General features: G+C 36.2%; 1 protein-coding gene across 3 annotated transcripts in view; it reads left to right on the top strand.

Moving 5' to 3' along the window:
* Nucleotides 1–15,246, top strand: part of METTL8 (methyltransferase 8, tRNA N3-cytidine) — a 66,589-nt gene that overhangs the window by 36,952 nt on the left and 14,391 nt on the right. For all 3 annotated transcript variants that reach the window (XR_012072659.1, XR_012072658.1, XM_072961151.1), the window contains 3 exons: nt 821–912; nt 9,765–10,135; nt 11,519–11,568. Coding sequence is in view for 1 of the 3 variants with exons in the window: in XM_072961151.1 (XP_072817252.1) it covers nt 821–912; nt 9,765–10,135; nt 11,519–11,568 (513 nt within the window). In the remaining 2 variants the exon portion in view is untranslated. The remainder of the gene's footprint in view (nt 1–820; nt 913–9,764; nt 10,136–11,518; nt 11,569–15,246) is intronic.

Raw genomic sequence — 15,246 nt, 5'->3', positions numbered from 1 at the left:
TCCATTCTGCCTTTTTGCTTTTTATTGCTGCCACCTTAGCCCTGGGACTCATTACTCCTAGATGACTACAACAGGCTTGAATTTTGGCTGTGTGATTTCTTTACTGTTTAGAAAAATGGTTTATTCCAGGAAACGACATCACTCACTTATAGTCTTACCCATTGCAAAAAAAGAAATGCGGGGTTTATAAAAACAAAACCAAAGGAAAAAAAATCACCTTTTTTGTATAAAGATGTTGCTTCTATTCAAAGAAAGACATCTTTGCAGCAGAAAATAATATCCTCTCATATAGAGTAAATTCTGAAACTGAAAATACTTATAGAAAGTGCCAGATCTTAGAAAGATGACCTTCTTATATGCTCTATCAAGTAGTCTGTCATTTAAATGTAAATGAATTCATAAACAGGAATTAAGGCAGCTATAAGAAAAGTGTAAAAGGAGTATTAAAAACTGTTAAAGAATGCCCTGTTCATAAATTAACAAAAAAGCAAGTAAATTTAGCTTAGAGTGATACACAGTAAACCATACCAGCACCCAGACAGACACGTAACATAGTACTCCTGGGACGTTACTTCAGCAGTCATTTCCAGAAGGTGGCTGGGGCTTGCAATATAACCAGATTTAAATAGAAGAACTGTAGGAGTTCCAGGGTTGTACCAGCACTATCAGAAGGAACATCTGACACAAAATATATTCATTTGACTTGAAATTTGTTTGTGTCATTTGTCTGACTAATCTAGAATGAAAGATGTATCTCTTGTCACCCTTTTTCTGCCTTCTTCAATTATAAAGCATGTTTTATATCTTAATTTTTTAAAAGGGATCACATGCAGTGGTCAAAAGAAGAAGAAGAAGCAGCCAGAAGAAAAGTAGAGGAAAACTCAGCTGTGCGAGTCCTTCTGGAAGAGCAAGGTAGGCAACTACATGTAGCTCCTGCAGCCTGGCTTCTCTGTTTGATCATCCACTGATTTAGTTCACACCTTAGACCCTTTCCCTCCTAATTGTGTCATTAGTTTGGAGAATTCTTAGCTTCCACCCATGCCAATCTACTTGTTCCTTTGGGAGAGTTCCCAGTTACTCCAGTGTAGTGGAGCCAAAGTTAATGAAATAAATTATGTATTCACCCTATACTTGCTCTTTTAATAGTCATATTATTGCTTTCTCTGAGAGATACAAAAGACGGCATTTCAAACAAGATATGAAAACATAATTCTGAAATTTTCCTCTTGCTCTGTATCCTGTATTATGCTGTTGTGCATTTCACCTGCTAGGAACCTTCAACGAATTAAAAAACTTTGAGCAAAGAAGGTGAAGTCATATGAAAATGTTGCTGGTCTTTTGGGATGAACATAAAGTTTTAATAAGGATTTAAGGTACCTTTCTTGGAGGCCTTTAATTTAGAGTTTAATTTAGGTAAGGCCTTGCCAGTCTTCAAAAAAGGCTTCTAAAGAATTGGGCTATGCTACAATCACAAAACCAGAAAATAACAAGTGTGGGTTAAGATGTGGAAAAATGGAATCCTTATGCACTGTTGGTGTAATTATAAAATAGTGCAATGTCTATAGGAAACAGTATGAAAGTGCCTCAAAAAATTAAAAATGGAACTACCATATGATCTAGCAACCTCACCTCTGGATCTATAGCCAATAAAATTGAAAGGGTCTTGAAGAGATATTTGCACACTCTCGTTCATATTCACAATAGGCAAAATGTAGAAGCAACCCAAATGTCCAACAGATAAATTGATAAACAAAATGTGGTCTATTCATATGGAATATTATCCAGCCATAAAATGAAATGGAATCCCTGTTACATGGTATAATCTGGATTAACTTTGAGGACATTATTATGTTAAGTGAAGTAAGCCAATCACTAAAAGGCAAATACTATATGATTCCACTGATGTGAGGTACCTAAAGTAGTCAAATTCATAGAAACAGAAAGTAGACTGGTGGTTAGTAAGGTCTGAGGGGAGGGGAAACACACAGTTGTTGTTTAATGGGTGTAGAGTTTCGGATCTGCAAGATGAAAAAGTTCTGGACATCTGTTTCACAACAATGTGAATATACTTAACACTACTACACTGTTCACTTTAAAAATGGTTAAGATGGTAAATTTTATGTTATGTGTTTTTTTACCATAATTTTTTTTAAAGCACACTGAAAATGTGGCCTTTGTCCTTCTCACTGCATAGCTAGGAACCCACAGACAGTTGGCCCAAATTCTACACTCTCTAGAGAGGATTTTCTACCTTATTTTTCTTGAACGACTTCTCCTTTAAAACAGGTTGAGTTTTTTTCTTTAAAAAAAAGTTTATTGAATTTCCAAATACACACAGAAATTAACACAACTCATAAATAAGTTCTCTCAAAACTCAGTGAATTTTCCCAACACCCACATTAAGAAACAGTATTACCAGTAACCGAGAAACTTCCTTCTTCTCCGTCCCAATTACTTTCCCAAACTCCTCCAGACTCCACAAAGAGCAACCACTATTCTGGCTTCTAATACCATAGATTAGTTTTGCCAGAACAACTTGATTCTGATTGTCATCATTTTCGATTACTCTTGTAGGAACATCAGTGTACCTGTTAGAATAAGAGAGAGCACACTATGGCCATGGGCCAAACCGAGCCCACTGCCTGTTTTTATACATAAAGTTTTATTGGAACACATACTCATTTGTTAACATACTGTCTATGGCTGCTTTTGAGCTGTATCTTCAGAATTGAATAGTTGCAACAGAGGCTTTATGTAGCACACACAGACTACTTACTATCTGGCCCCTTATGGAAAATGTTTGCCAATCCCTGAGATACAATTTTGTTTCCAGATTGATCAGCTGTCCTGAAACTCCCCAGGGAAAGATGTTTGCATTCTTCTGTGCAAGCCAGGCGTAGGGAAAATCACTGATCCTACTGGTAGTTAACTATTGTTCAAGTGACTTTGTCCGTAGTTAAGGCTAAAGGTAACTATTGAAACTGAGCCAATAAGACAGCCCTCATTAGCTGCCCTTAACCAGTGAGGGGGGCAGTGGGGCCTGATCTGTCTTCTGGCATCATTTGTTCTTCCTCAGAGCTAGTTTTCCTTCCTTACCCTAAGCATGCGTGTGTCCTGGAGGACAGACAGGAAAGAAGAGCACCTGATCCACAGTGGAACCATTCTATTTTTATGAGCTGCAGCCATGCCATTCCAGAATGGGATGTGTCCAGGGAGTGTTGGGATTGAATTGGAGAATGCATACCAGTGGCAATTCTGCTTGCAAATCAGCCAACATTGCATTCCTTTGCAGGAACTCTGTCACACTGTTTCTGAGGAAGTATAATTTTGCTTCTTCGCCAGCAGCTGCACAGACATATTTTCCACATTACTCAAGCTTCTGCTAGCGGCCACCTGGATGTGACAGAGAGAGTCAAGCCTAAACAGAATTAAAAGATATCAGTCATCTTAATTCGTTTCCAGGAAGTTAAAAATTATCCACAGTGTATTTCCTAAGAATATGAAAAACCAAGGATTTTTTTTGTGCTCTTTTGAATATTTCTATTGAGACCATAAATAGATGAGCAGTCTGATAATGTTCCCTTAAAGTGCTCTGTACGTGGCTGCCTATTTTGGCCTATTTATGTTAACAATGAACTTGAGTGAAACTAATGAGAAGGTTATTTTCGGGCCTTGGAAACCGCAGTAAAGGAAAATGACAGTTCCCACAGAACCATAATGTGACTGAAATAGAAAGGTGGTGACTGGCCTCTCTCTATAGAAGCAGGAAAAGCAGGCTGGAGAGAACTGATGATACTGCTTTGAAGCATTTGGTTTGCTTATTAGCATGTCCAGTCTCTTTCTGAGCAGGCTTTCTGTCTGCCCTGGAGACACAGAACAAAAGAGTCCATTTTAAAATGACTCAAAATGATCGAGGTTTCTGCTGGGTCCCCTCTGCGTCCGCCCGTAACACTGCTTAGTGCGGTGGACTTCACAGATGTCAGAGAACTGCTACAAGGAGAGGAACATACTGTTAGGGTGACCGTTTCATCACACTTTAGCAAGGCTGCACAGAGCAGCAGCTAAGGCTGCTGTGAGGGTGGCAAAGAAAGAAAACTTTTGTTCTGAGGAACTATGTTGGGTGACAGGACGTTACAGTGAAAGTAAATACCTACCCAGCCATCCAATCCAGTCTTCACCAGGGATCACCTACCTGCTAGTCTGCAGAAGCCCCAGGTGAGGCTTCTAATTTGATATTCAGTGTCTCTGATGAATATGGGTCAAGGTGAATAGATCTGTTTAAAAGCTCTCCTCCCAAACGTGAAAACCCAAAGGAAGCTCTGACCCGGTTCTTCTCCCAGTGCCCCTGTTAACTATCATCTCTTCTTATCCAGGAGGGTCCTAAGTCTTTGAAAGAGCCAGTTTTCTCCCATCACAGAGTATTCCATTTGCAGATGATTATACGGCATGAGCACTGTTTATTAATTTTCTCTTACTTTAATGCCACTGGGAGGAAATACTGGTTGTTCTCCCATGCCGGCCAACTCCCTGGCATTTTTTCTTTTGGTCTGTGTGTGTGTCAGTCTCTCCTGTCACTCCCATTTCCCATTTCTCACCTATTGTCTCAGCTGTTGGTGAGAACTGAAGTCCGGAAGCACCCGCACAATTCTAAATATAAGAATTTATCCATCACATATAGTCAGTCTTTTGCCATATGATGGTCAACTTCTTGTTCCTGCGGTTAAAATGTATATCCCCTAGGCTCTGATTAGCAGTATTTCTTTCAACTAGATACCCAAATTAATGATTTTTAATTCCACATTTCCTTTTGGTAATTTATTTCAAATTTTATAATAGCTCAGATTTCTTTTTAAAGCAGGTTAATTCAGAGAAAACATTTGGCAGTTTTTGAGTTAACATGATTATATTTTATAATTTCCTAAAAATCCCCAAATATGTTATATCTCAGCTAGTTATTTAGCAAATGTAATGAGTTTTTAAAACTTAATAACAAAAGTGGCTGCTATTAAAATATCTTTGTAAATAACTATCTACCTAGGATGCATTGTCTTGTCAAGCAAAATAGAATACCTTATCACTTAAGAGTGTCCTGTGTGGGGAAAACAAAAATAGAGTAGCTGAAAGTTTTGTGTGCTGATAAATTTAGGGTACTTGTTCATAAGTCAACTTCAGTTGTTTAAAATTTCATACAGTGCTCTTAGAAATATACTTTAAATTTCATAACTTTGGGAGTTTTCTTTTATTAGACAATTAACTTTGTCAGTGACATGTGGAAATTTCCAACTTTGAGAGCTCAGGTGTTTGTGTAATTGATGTGCAAAAATAACTTTAAATTGCTTTTTGTTACATTGCAACTTAGAATAAATTTTCATAATTCACATTAATCATATCATACGTGTCAGATACATAAATGGTTTAATTCAGTTTCTTAGTTGTGATATTCAGTATGATTCAGGGTGAATTCTGAATATGTAAGTATGGTTCATGTGTCATATTCCTTCTTCCCCTCAGCAGTATTGAATTTAATAAGTGAATAATTGAGAAGTTGCTTCATCTGGCTGTGGTTAAACAGAGCACTCCATCCCTTTTACTGCTGTTGGCACAGAGCAATTAGCTCTGAACTGGCAACCTAGGAAAGGAAAGGGAAAAAGACTCCTCCAAGAAAAACTGATCATTAGTATACCTGTTTAGAAAGTCAGTTGCACAAGATGAAAACAGGGCAGATTTCTCCACACTATATTCTTTTATCATTATTGGCCTGAACTTGAGATAACTTAACAGCAGGTTTAAACTAAATTTTTCATTCGTGGTCAGGAAAGTCACTCTTCCAATCCCCCTGTTATCACAGGTACTCTTGCAGTTCAGGAAATTGAATTATATGCTGAAGGTTTTTACCTTGTCTCATAACCGTAATTATGAGTTTGATTGAGCTTCTCTGGGGTCTCAGAAGCTATCACACACTACTGGGAAATGTGGAGTCGCCAGCATTGATTGGAGGTAGTGCTGAAAAGCACAACTTTAAAAAGCAAAAAAAAAGTTCCAGCCCATTAGCCTTTATCCCAGCCCATCCTGTTTTGTTTCTGTTTTGTTGCTGCCCTACAAACCCATCTATTTTCATAGAGCATTTTATGTTCCCATTGCTCATCATAATTTCATATCACACTACATAGTTTATATTTTATATAATTTGAATGAGGTTTAACTAATTCTGTATTTCTGATCTGTTTTTATGTAGGTTCATTCCAATTGGCATTATTTTTACTATTTAGTTATACTGATTATAAGTCATACTGAAGTTTTAATTTCAACTTGATGCTTCATAATGAGAGGGAAGTACAGACTCAGAAAAACATAATTTGCAGGGGGAGGGTATAGCTCAGTGGTAGAGTGCATGACTAGCATGCAGGAAGTCCTGGGTTCAATCCCCAGTACCTCCAATAAATAACAAATAAATCTAGTTACTCCTCCCTCCAGAAAAAGAAAAACATAATTTGGAAGGAGTTAATCTTGACTTTGTGTTAGAAAAGCAATATAGTGTAATGATCCTAACAGCATGAAATCTGATAGACTTGATTCAAGTCCTGGCTCTGCTGGGTGACCATGGGCAAATTTTTTATCCCCTCTGACCTTGACCTTTTGCCTGTAAATTGAATAATAATATGTTTGTCTGAGAGTTATTATTAGGATTAAATGGGAAAAAAAATCCAAGTAAAGCATCTGACGTAGTGCCTGGCACATAATAAACACTCAGTGTATGCTATTGTTGTTATTTTTAATGCTGCTGTTGCTGGTATCATGACTTATGTAATTGGTTTTTTTTTTTTCTCCTGATTCCTGAGTGGGAAATACTCGAAAAAGGCTGGAAAGTGTATATATTGGCAGACCTTGACCATCATCTTCTAATCCTAATCAAATCTTTTTTAAAGATTGAATAAAATAGGGTTGAATTTAGGAGCTTGATATATTTGGTATCTGAACCAGATTCTAGTCACCTCACTGCAGATTCATTTTCTTTATAAACTGTAGAAATTAAAACAGTAGTACAGGCTCATATTTATGAAAGCAATCTGATCCAAGATTTTGCAGTCTGTGGAACTGGTAATGTTTAATGTTCTCCATAAATTCATGGGATTAAATAAGAAAGTACATAGACTTTTTAGAGCTTGAACATAGAGATACTGTAATTCAATCCCTCATCAAATGAGGAAACTCTTTAGCCAAGTGCAATGAAGAATTCAACCAAGATTTTTTATCTTTTTGTGAGACGTAGATAAAACTTTGCAAAAGGAAGAACTACCTAATTGTCATTAAATTGTTACTATCACTCCAAATTTTCATCTGACTGTTATAAATGAATATAAAATAAATTTTAGAGTTGCAGTCAGTGTATAGACCATTGTGTGAGAATGCTTTCTCTTAATATTATTATCCTTTAAATTTTAATTGCTACATAAGATTACTCTTTTTCGACATGAATGGTTTGCTTGGTCATTCCTATGCTGTTGGCAATTTGAGTTATTTCCCACTTTTTCTTTGTAAATAGGACTGCTATGAACATCTTTTCTTTCAGGTTACCCCCCTGCTGTCTACCCCTCCCTTCCCCTCACCCCCATTAATTCCTAGGGGACTATTCCCATAAATTAATCAAGGTATGGTGTTACATTCTAGTTTCTGATAGTTAGGTTCAAACTCACTTCACAAGTAGCTTGGTATTGGAAACTCGGATACTAGAGATTTGACTAAATATATGTCTTCTTAGGTGGTTGCTTTTTATTAAGCAGAAAAATCTCTTACCAGCATAGAGTTACAAAGAGAGCTTTTAAGGTAAAAGGAAGAGAAGGTTTGAGAAGATCCTGGGGAAATCTGACAGTTTCCTAATTCCTCCTGAGTCTAATTTTCAGAGTGTTGTTTTGTTTTCTTACACAGTGTATCAGTAACACTCCAATTTTTTAAAGTAGAGATAGAACTATTTTAAAGATATATAACATTTTTAGATTAATCATAAATAGGCTTTCTCCCATTAGTGCAGATGTGAGCGCGTTTTGTACTCCAACATAACATAATTCTTTCGTTACACAGATATACTTTCATTTCTCAGACCTTAAATACAGACGGGAGTTTCTGTCTTTATAGCAGTCCTGCTGCCAGATACAATTCAGTCTTGATGGGAAGGAAGTCTTGTGGCCAGTTGGGTGGAGATCCGTGGTACAAGGCCATAAAGATAAAAGTAGAAAGAAAAGGAAGACTGTAAGGGCTTCAGGACAGGGCTCTGTAACAAAGATGAACCTGACTACAGGCTTGTTCTGAGGGTAGGGGCATCTTCAAAATTGTAGAAGGAATGAGTCTGTTATTTTTAGTTTTAGTTTAATTTATTTTTGGAATAGATAGTAATTTCACATGGATCAAAATTCAAATGAAAATTCTTCCTTAAACCCTAGTCCCCAGCCACTCAGTTCCACTCCTTAGAGGCAACCAGTATTAATAATTATGTGATTATCCTTCCAGAAGTATTCTGTTTATATACCAATGTATGTATATATATAAGTGACTGTTTTTCTGTGTCTGTACACATATGTATTCTTTTTCTTCTTTTTTTTCATAACAAATGGTTGCATCATATACATACTGTTCTACATTTTGCTTTTTCACATAACATTAAGTCTTGGAAATTATTCTGTATCAGTGGAAAAGTTTTTTTTTTTGTTTTTCTTTTTTCTTTTTTTGAAGGCATTTAAAAAGTGTCATGTGTCTACACTGGGTGAAAGTAATTCTTAACCCAGGGATTAGGCCTGGTATGTAGTAGTATCCAAGAAATGTTTGTTGAATGAATAAATGAGAGTGAGTGAATTAATGATTTTATTCATTTAAGCTACAGGTAGAAAGAAGCAGAAAGCTAAATATTGCCTGAAGTTCTGAGACTGTTGACCTAACCCTAACCCTGGGACCCGGGGCAATCTAAGGGATGACATTGCAAAATGCGTATCTCTTTTAAAATTGCATCAGAAATTCTCTTTAAGGCTTCATATTCAGAGATGTCAATAATATGAGATGCCTCTGGAGGTAGGGTAAAAATGGAGTTACAGGAAGGCCCCTAGACTCCAGCAGTCAGGATACATGGTCCTGGTTCTCCTATGACAGGGCTCCGGGACCTGGAACAAGTGGGTCCATCTCTCCATGATGTCCATTCTTCAAATGCAAAACAAAGGGATTGGAATAGATTATTTCAATGGACCATTCTAGCTCTAAGATTATGTCATTTATAATTCCAGCTTCCTGTCTGATTACCCATTTACACAGACATTTGTTGTGTTGAAACTGCATTTACAGAGACATAAAAAATGAGGTGTCCTTTCTCTAAGATAATAAAGAGCCTTACGGGTTACTGGTGAAAATGTGATTATTAAGATTCCAAGATTCGACTGTAGAAAGTTTGCAATGATTATATTCTTCACAAAAATGTATTGGCTAAACTGTGAAGACAGAAGTAGATTTACAGGGATAGGCCTAAATATCCCACACATGGACACCTTTTGAGAGGTTTAATACCCCTGTACTTTCAACCTTTAAGAGGTTAAAAAAACAGACAAGTAAAAATTATTGTAATATTAAGGTTATTCAATAATAAATATAATTGTCATATGTGATAAATAGTACACGTAGTATATTTAACAGTATTTGATTATTAAATATATTTAGTTATTAAAATAGTAACTAATAGTAAATATAATTCATAATAAAATAAATCTTTTTTCTCTTTATTTTAGTTAAGTATGAGAGTGAAGCTAGTAAATATTGGGACACATTTTACAAGATTCATAAGAATAAGTTTTTCAAAGATCGTAATTGGCTGTTAAGGGAATTTCCTGAAATTCTCCCAGTTGATCAAAAAACGGAAGAAAAGGCAAAAGAATTATCATGGGATCGTGTAAAAATTAATGCTGCAAATTGTTTCTCAAGAATGCACTGCCCTACTATGCCTGAAGAAAAAAATCATTATAAAAAAAGTTCTGACTCGTCAGATGGTCAAAGCAAAGCAGGATCTGACGTTGACAACCTAGACTCTAAAGAACATGGAAAACGACCCCTGAAGACTGAACTGTATCCTGGTAGCAATGCCACTTTCAGAATCCTAGAGGTACGGTACTGCAGGGGCAAAGACGGGAGGTAGCAAATCATTTTAAAGTATACATTTCATATTACTTTATTAATGACCCAGATGTTTTAGGGGGAAAAATGATCAAGTCTAACTAAATAAGTGTTCATATACTTTTTTGTGCATAAAAAACATCTAAGGGACTCATATCTTTTATCAGTCAGGTTTTTAAGTTTGTAGTTTTAATTTTTTTAATTTGTCTGTTTTAGTTTCTACCATTAAGGCAGTTTTAAATACCAATATAGTTTTGGCCTTAATTTCTATCTCTTTGTTATTACCCCTTTTTTAGGTGAAATAAAAATGAGTGAAGTATGTAATTTGCTATATAAGCTGATGTAAACCTTGATTTTCTATTTTAGAGATAAACCTTTTCCTTCTGATTATAAAGGTAGTATATATTTATTACAGAGAATTTGCTTAAGAGTAGGTAAGGGAAATAATAAAATTATGTACAATCCCATAAACAAGGGATTTAAGCATTGTTAACATTTAACTGGCTTTTTTCTCCTTTTGTTTATACTGTTTTATATAGTTGAGCTATACTGTACTTGCATTTTAGAGTTTTGCTTTGTTTCTATTTACATAGCAGTTTTCCCTGTCTAAAAATTCTCTATAAATATTTTCATAGCTGCAAAATGCTTTACTATGTTTAGTACTGTAAGTCTACTTATCTATTTTCATTTGATTAGGCATTTAAATTGTTTTCAGGTTTTCTACAGCAAATATCTTCAGGTATAAACTTTTCTGCATTTTCTTTTATCATTTGGGCTAGATTTACCAGTTCGTAATTTATAAAAAAATTTTAATACTGTTAAAATGTATTGCCAAATTGCTTTCTAAGAAGTTGTACTGACACCAGTTCACAGCAATGCAGTTCTGTTTCATCACCTCCTCATTGATTGGAATATTCTTATTTTAGTCCTTTCCACTTTGTTAGACAAAAATTATACCTTGTTTTAATTTGCATTTCTTTGATGTTAAATAGGTCACATAGTTCTTCAAATATTCAGAAGTCATTTGTACTTCTTTTGTCTTCTATTTATTTCCTTTATTTATCTGTTGTTTTTTTTTAAATGAGCTCTGCCTGTTATCATATTTAATGCAAATGTTTTCTTCACAGTGTGTTAGTCACCTTTTCGTTTCGTTTATTTTGGGTTTTGTTGTGTAAAAATTTTAAATGTTTCCATAGTCAAGTTTCTCAGTACATATTATTCTTGTGATTTATTCCATTGCTTTTGAGTTTAGAAAACTCCTATACCTGGAGACCCAGTAAATTTCTTTTAGTTATTTTTTTAGTAAAAAATCTCACATTGTTGAGGAAAATATAACTTTATTTTCATGATATTGTTTATTCTTTGATTTTAGGTTGGCTGTGGTGCTGGGAATAGTGTTTTTCCAATTCTGAACACTTTGCAGTGAGTTTTAGAATCTTCTCCTACAAAATTTTACATGTGTATGGGATGTTGAGAAATTCTGAGAAAAAGTTGTCATGTATATGCCAGTAGTGTTCTTGTTCCTATATAAACAATGACTAAAGCAAACTTCAAAAGATGTGTCTTAGTCCCAGTGTCTAATTTCATGTGAACTGGGAATTACTCTGAAAATAATGTTTCACAGGCATGGATTGTCCACCATGAGTTGAAGTAATTTTTTAAGCTTGTGTTGTGGATGAGGGAATAAGAAAAGAGCGAGATTTGATCCTTCTGCTAAACTGGGAATTGCTAAACTTCAGAGATTTATTTGCTTCTCCAGGATACTTAGGTGTCATTTTACACTTAGAGAATTGAGTTTAAAGCTTACAGTTTATTTTGTCGTCACTTCTGGAGCCACACCCAGTATAAAACCTTCCTGTGTCAAATGCCTGCCACTAGATTTGAAATTGTTTGGAGTTACAGCACCCAACCCTAAGATTCAAAAAAGCAGAAGGAGACGATGAGAGCAGAGTTGTTCTCCTGACCTTCCCTTCCTGTTCACCACCTCACCTTATGTGTTTTAGCAGGTGACGAAGAAGACACGCTTCACAAAACTTTCTGTTAACATCTTTTACCCACAGCTGGTCTATCAAGTCCTGTTTTTTTTTTTTTTTCAGTTCACACAATACATTTCCCATTATTTTTCCTTTAAAAAAATCAACATAAGCACATTGCAGAACATTTCCATTAGATGAAAAGCGGGGAGCCACCTATTACTCCCAGCATCATAACATAGTTGCTGACAGAATTTTTATTATGTCCTTTAAGTCCTTTCACTATGCATATTTATAAGTTTAAGAATGCCTGCCATTTTTTAAGTTTTCATTGTGAAAATGTAAAAGGATTCAGCAAAGGAGAGTAATAAAATGAATTCTTATATCCACTGCCTTGATTCAACAATTATTAACATAATGCCAACATCATGACACTTTATTTCGAATACTTAAGATGGATCTCCAAAAAATCAGAACATTCTTCATTACTATTATAAACTTAACCTAGTAATTCCCTGGTATCATCAAATTACCAGTTAAAGTGGCCAGGCAGACGTGATGCTGGGCAGTGTGCTGTTCTGAATAGCCTTTCTCTTTTGGGATTTATTTTCTTGGTTTTTCCTCTTCCAATTTCTGGGCCACAACTTCCTGTTCTTCTATACCACTTGGCCAGTTTCCTTCACCCCAGTGATCTCGGAACCTATAATACACATAAATCTACTACACTGGCAGTTGATTACGTGTTACTTTATGACTCATCTCAAGTTGTTATTTAACATGTCATTTCTTTATGCCTTGTCTCTCCAACTACTGTTTATATATTCCTTGCGGTAGAGAGCACATTTTACTCTAATCTGATTTTCCAGGTAGCCTTATAGACAGAGCGCAATACCTACTGACTGATTAATATCTCTGACTCCCTAGTTGTTAGTTGTATTTTTCCCTCTCTACTTCTCCCTCTAGCTAATAATTGCAAGCCCTTGCCTCCTCACCGCCTGACTCTTTGTGGCTGTGTCCTTGTTGCCTCTTATCCATATTTTAGAAATCACTGTAGTCCAATAACCTGAGATAATTAATTCATCTTTAAAAAGAAACCAGTGATTAGTCTTCCAAAGGAAGGATTAGACTTTTTTTTTCCCACCGAAGAAATTATGTTTTATTACTTTTGGAGAGTACAGGATTAATGTTTCACATTTTCAGAATATTTTACCATAATTAGACCTCTGGAATTGAGAGGTCATATAATTCTCCAAGGATCATTTAATTCTTAAGCCCCCTGCCAAGAGAGCGATTGGTGGTATGGTGGTAGTTGTGATATTTACACCTGTTTGCTGGGAGAAGGGCCAAGCCAGTCAGCTGATTTTACAGAAAAGCTCTGGAAAGTTATTGGGTGGTCACAAGACTTCAACTTGGGCTGCTGACGCAGTGGGAATTCAGTCTCAGGGAATTCTGCTGCCATCTGGTAGGACACATGGCAAATGGCACATGCTTTCCTTTAGCTGCTAGACTGTTCTGTATCTTGTGGGTATTTTGTAACCACTGCCCAAAGGTAGACCGCATACCTTTCGTAATGAGCTAGATGTGCCAGTTCTCCAGAGAAGCATTTTGAGCTATATGGAAGTTTTTACAGAACAATGCTACGTCCTTAAATTTTTAAGTTCCCAGAAGGCAGAGGCAGATCTTCCTTTGATGATGATGATGGTGGTGGCGGTGGTGGTAATAAGTAATAACAGTAATAAGTAAAAAACAGTGATAAGAATGACTAACATTTATTAGGTGCTAACTCTAAGTCGGGCACCTTTCTAGAAACTTGACCTATTTGAGTCCATTCAGTCCTCACAACCACCTTAGATGCCATATTTATCTCTGCTTTATAGATGAGGAAACCACTTACAGAGAGAGATTAGGTAAATAATTCCATGGTCACCCAACTGAGTGGGAGAGCTACGATTCATCCATAGGCAGTCTGGTTTCAGAGCCCTTGCCCTGGTTTCAGAGCCATCCTACCACATAGGATATAGTGCTATATGTGTATCTGAGTGTTTACTGAGAACATTTCGAACACATGTGACCACCTAACAAATTACAAGTCACAAATATATGGATTTCATAGAAAACAATAAGGGTATATGCTGCAATAAAGCACTATTTTTATATGGGATGGACGAATACAAGTTTTAACTTTGTTTCAGTACTGGTTAGCTTTTCATAACCAAGTGCTATTCATCATACCTTTATTTCTTTGGACAATCTTAATTTGAATGCAAATCTCTAGTGCCATGGAATGAATGAGTTATACATGAATGTTGTATTATTCATCAATGAGTAGCATTTAAGAATGTAATATGAGCCTGGGTGAGATTTTGCTGAATGCATATTGTGCTTGTCTTCCATATTTGTTTAGAAGTCCTCCTTGCTTGAAACGCCTCTGGAATCAATTAGAAGTTCTAATTATGTGCTTCAAATCCTGTCTGTATATGCTGCCACATACTAGTCTTGGGATCAACTCTGATTCTCATCCCTGGCATGTGACTCCCACCTCTAAACCCTTTCCCCTTCTTCTCCCCACCTTGCAATGCCATCTCCTTCCTTCAGAATTCTTAAAAGACTGTCACCTCAGGGTGCCTGCCCTATTCATACTTCTACAGAAATTGTATCTGTCCCCAACTAGGCTATGAAATCCATAAGAGCCAGGACCATACTTATAATTACTGTTTAAGGACTTAATGATCTCTTTCCGTGATTCAGATACAGTACTAAGCAAGATGATGCCAGAATTCTTTGAGAATAGCATGTAGGATATGATCAGGAAGGGTACTGACCCACAAAATTCAAAGTACAGTTGACCCTTGAACAATATGAGGGGGTTAATCCACAAATAAATTATAGATGACCCTTCATATTTGTGGTTCCTCTGTATTCACAAATTGAACCAACCACAGACCATGTAGTACTGTGGTATTTACTACTGAAAAATATCTGTATGTAAGTGGACCTGTGAAGTTCAAACCTGCATTGTTCAACAGACGACTGTAAGTCCCTGCCCATTAGTAACCATGGTTCAGCCATTGTTACTGAATTTCAGATGAAGGCCAAATAGAACTTGTCTAAGTTCAGTGGAGGCCAA

Source organism: Vicugna pacos, chromosome 5, assembly GCF_048564905.1.
Source record: "Vicugna pacos chromosome 5, VicPac4, whole genome shotgun sequence".
Taxonomy (NCBI): domain Eukaryota; kingdom Metazoa; phylum Chordata; class Mammalia; order Artiodactyla; family Camelidae; genus Vicugna; species Vicugna pacos.
The sequence above is the reverse complement of the archived record's forward strand: the minus strand, read 5'-3'. Positions and strand labels throughout refer to the sequence as shown.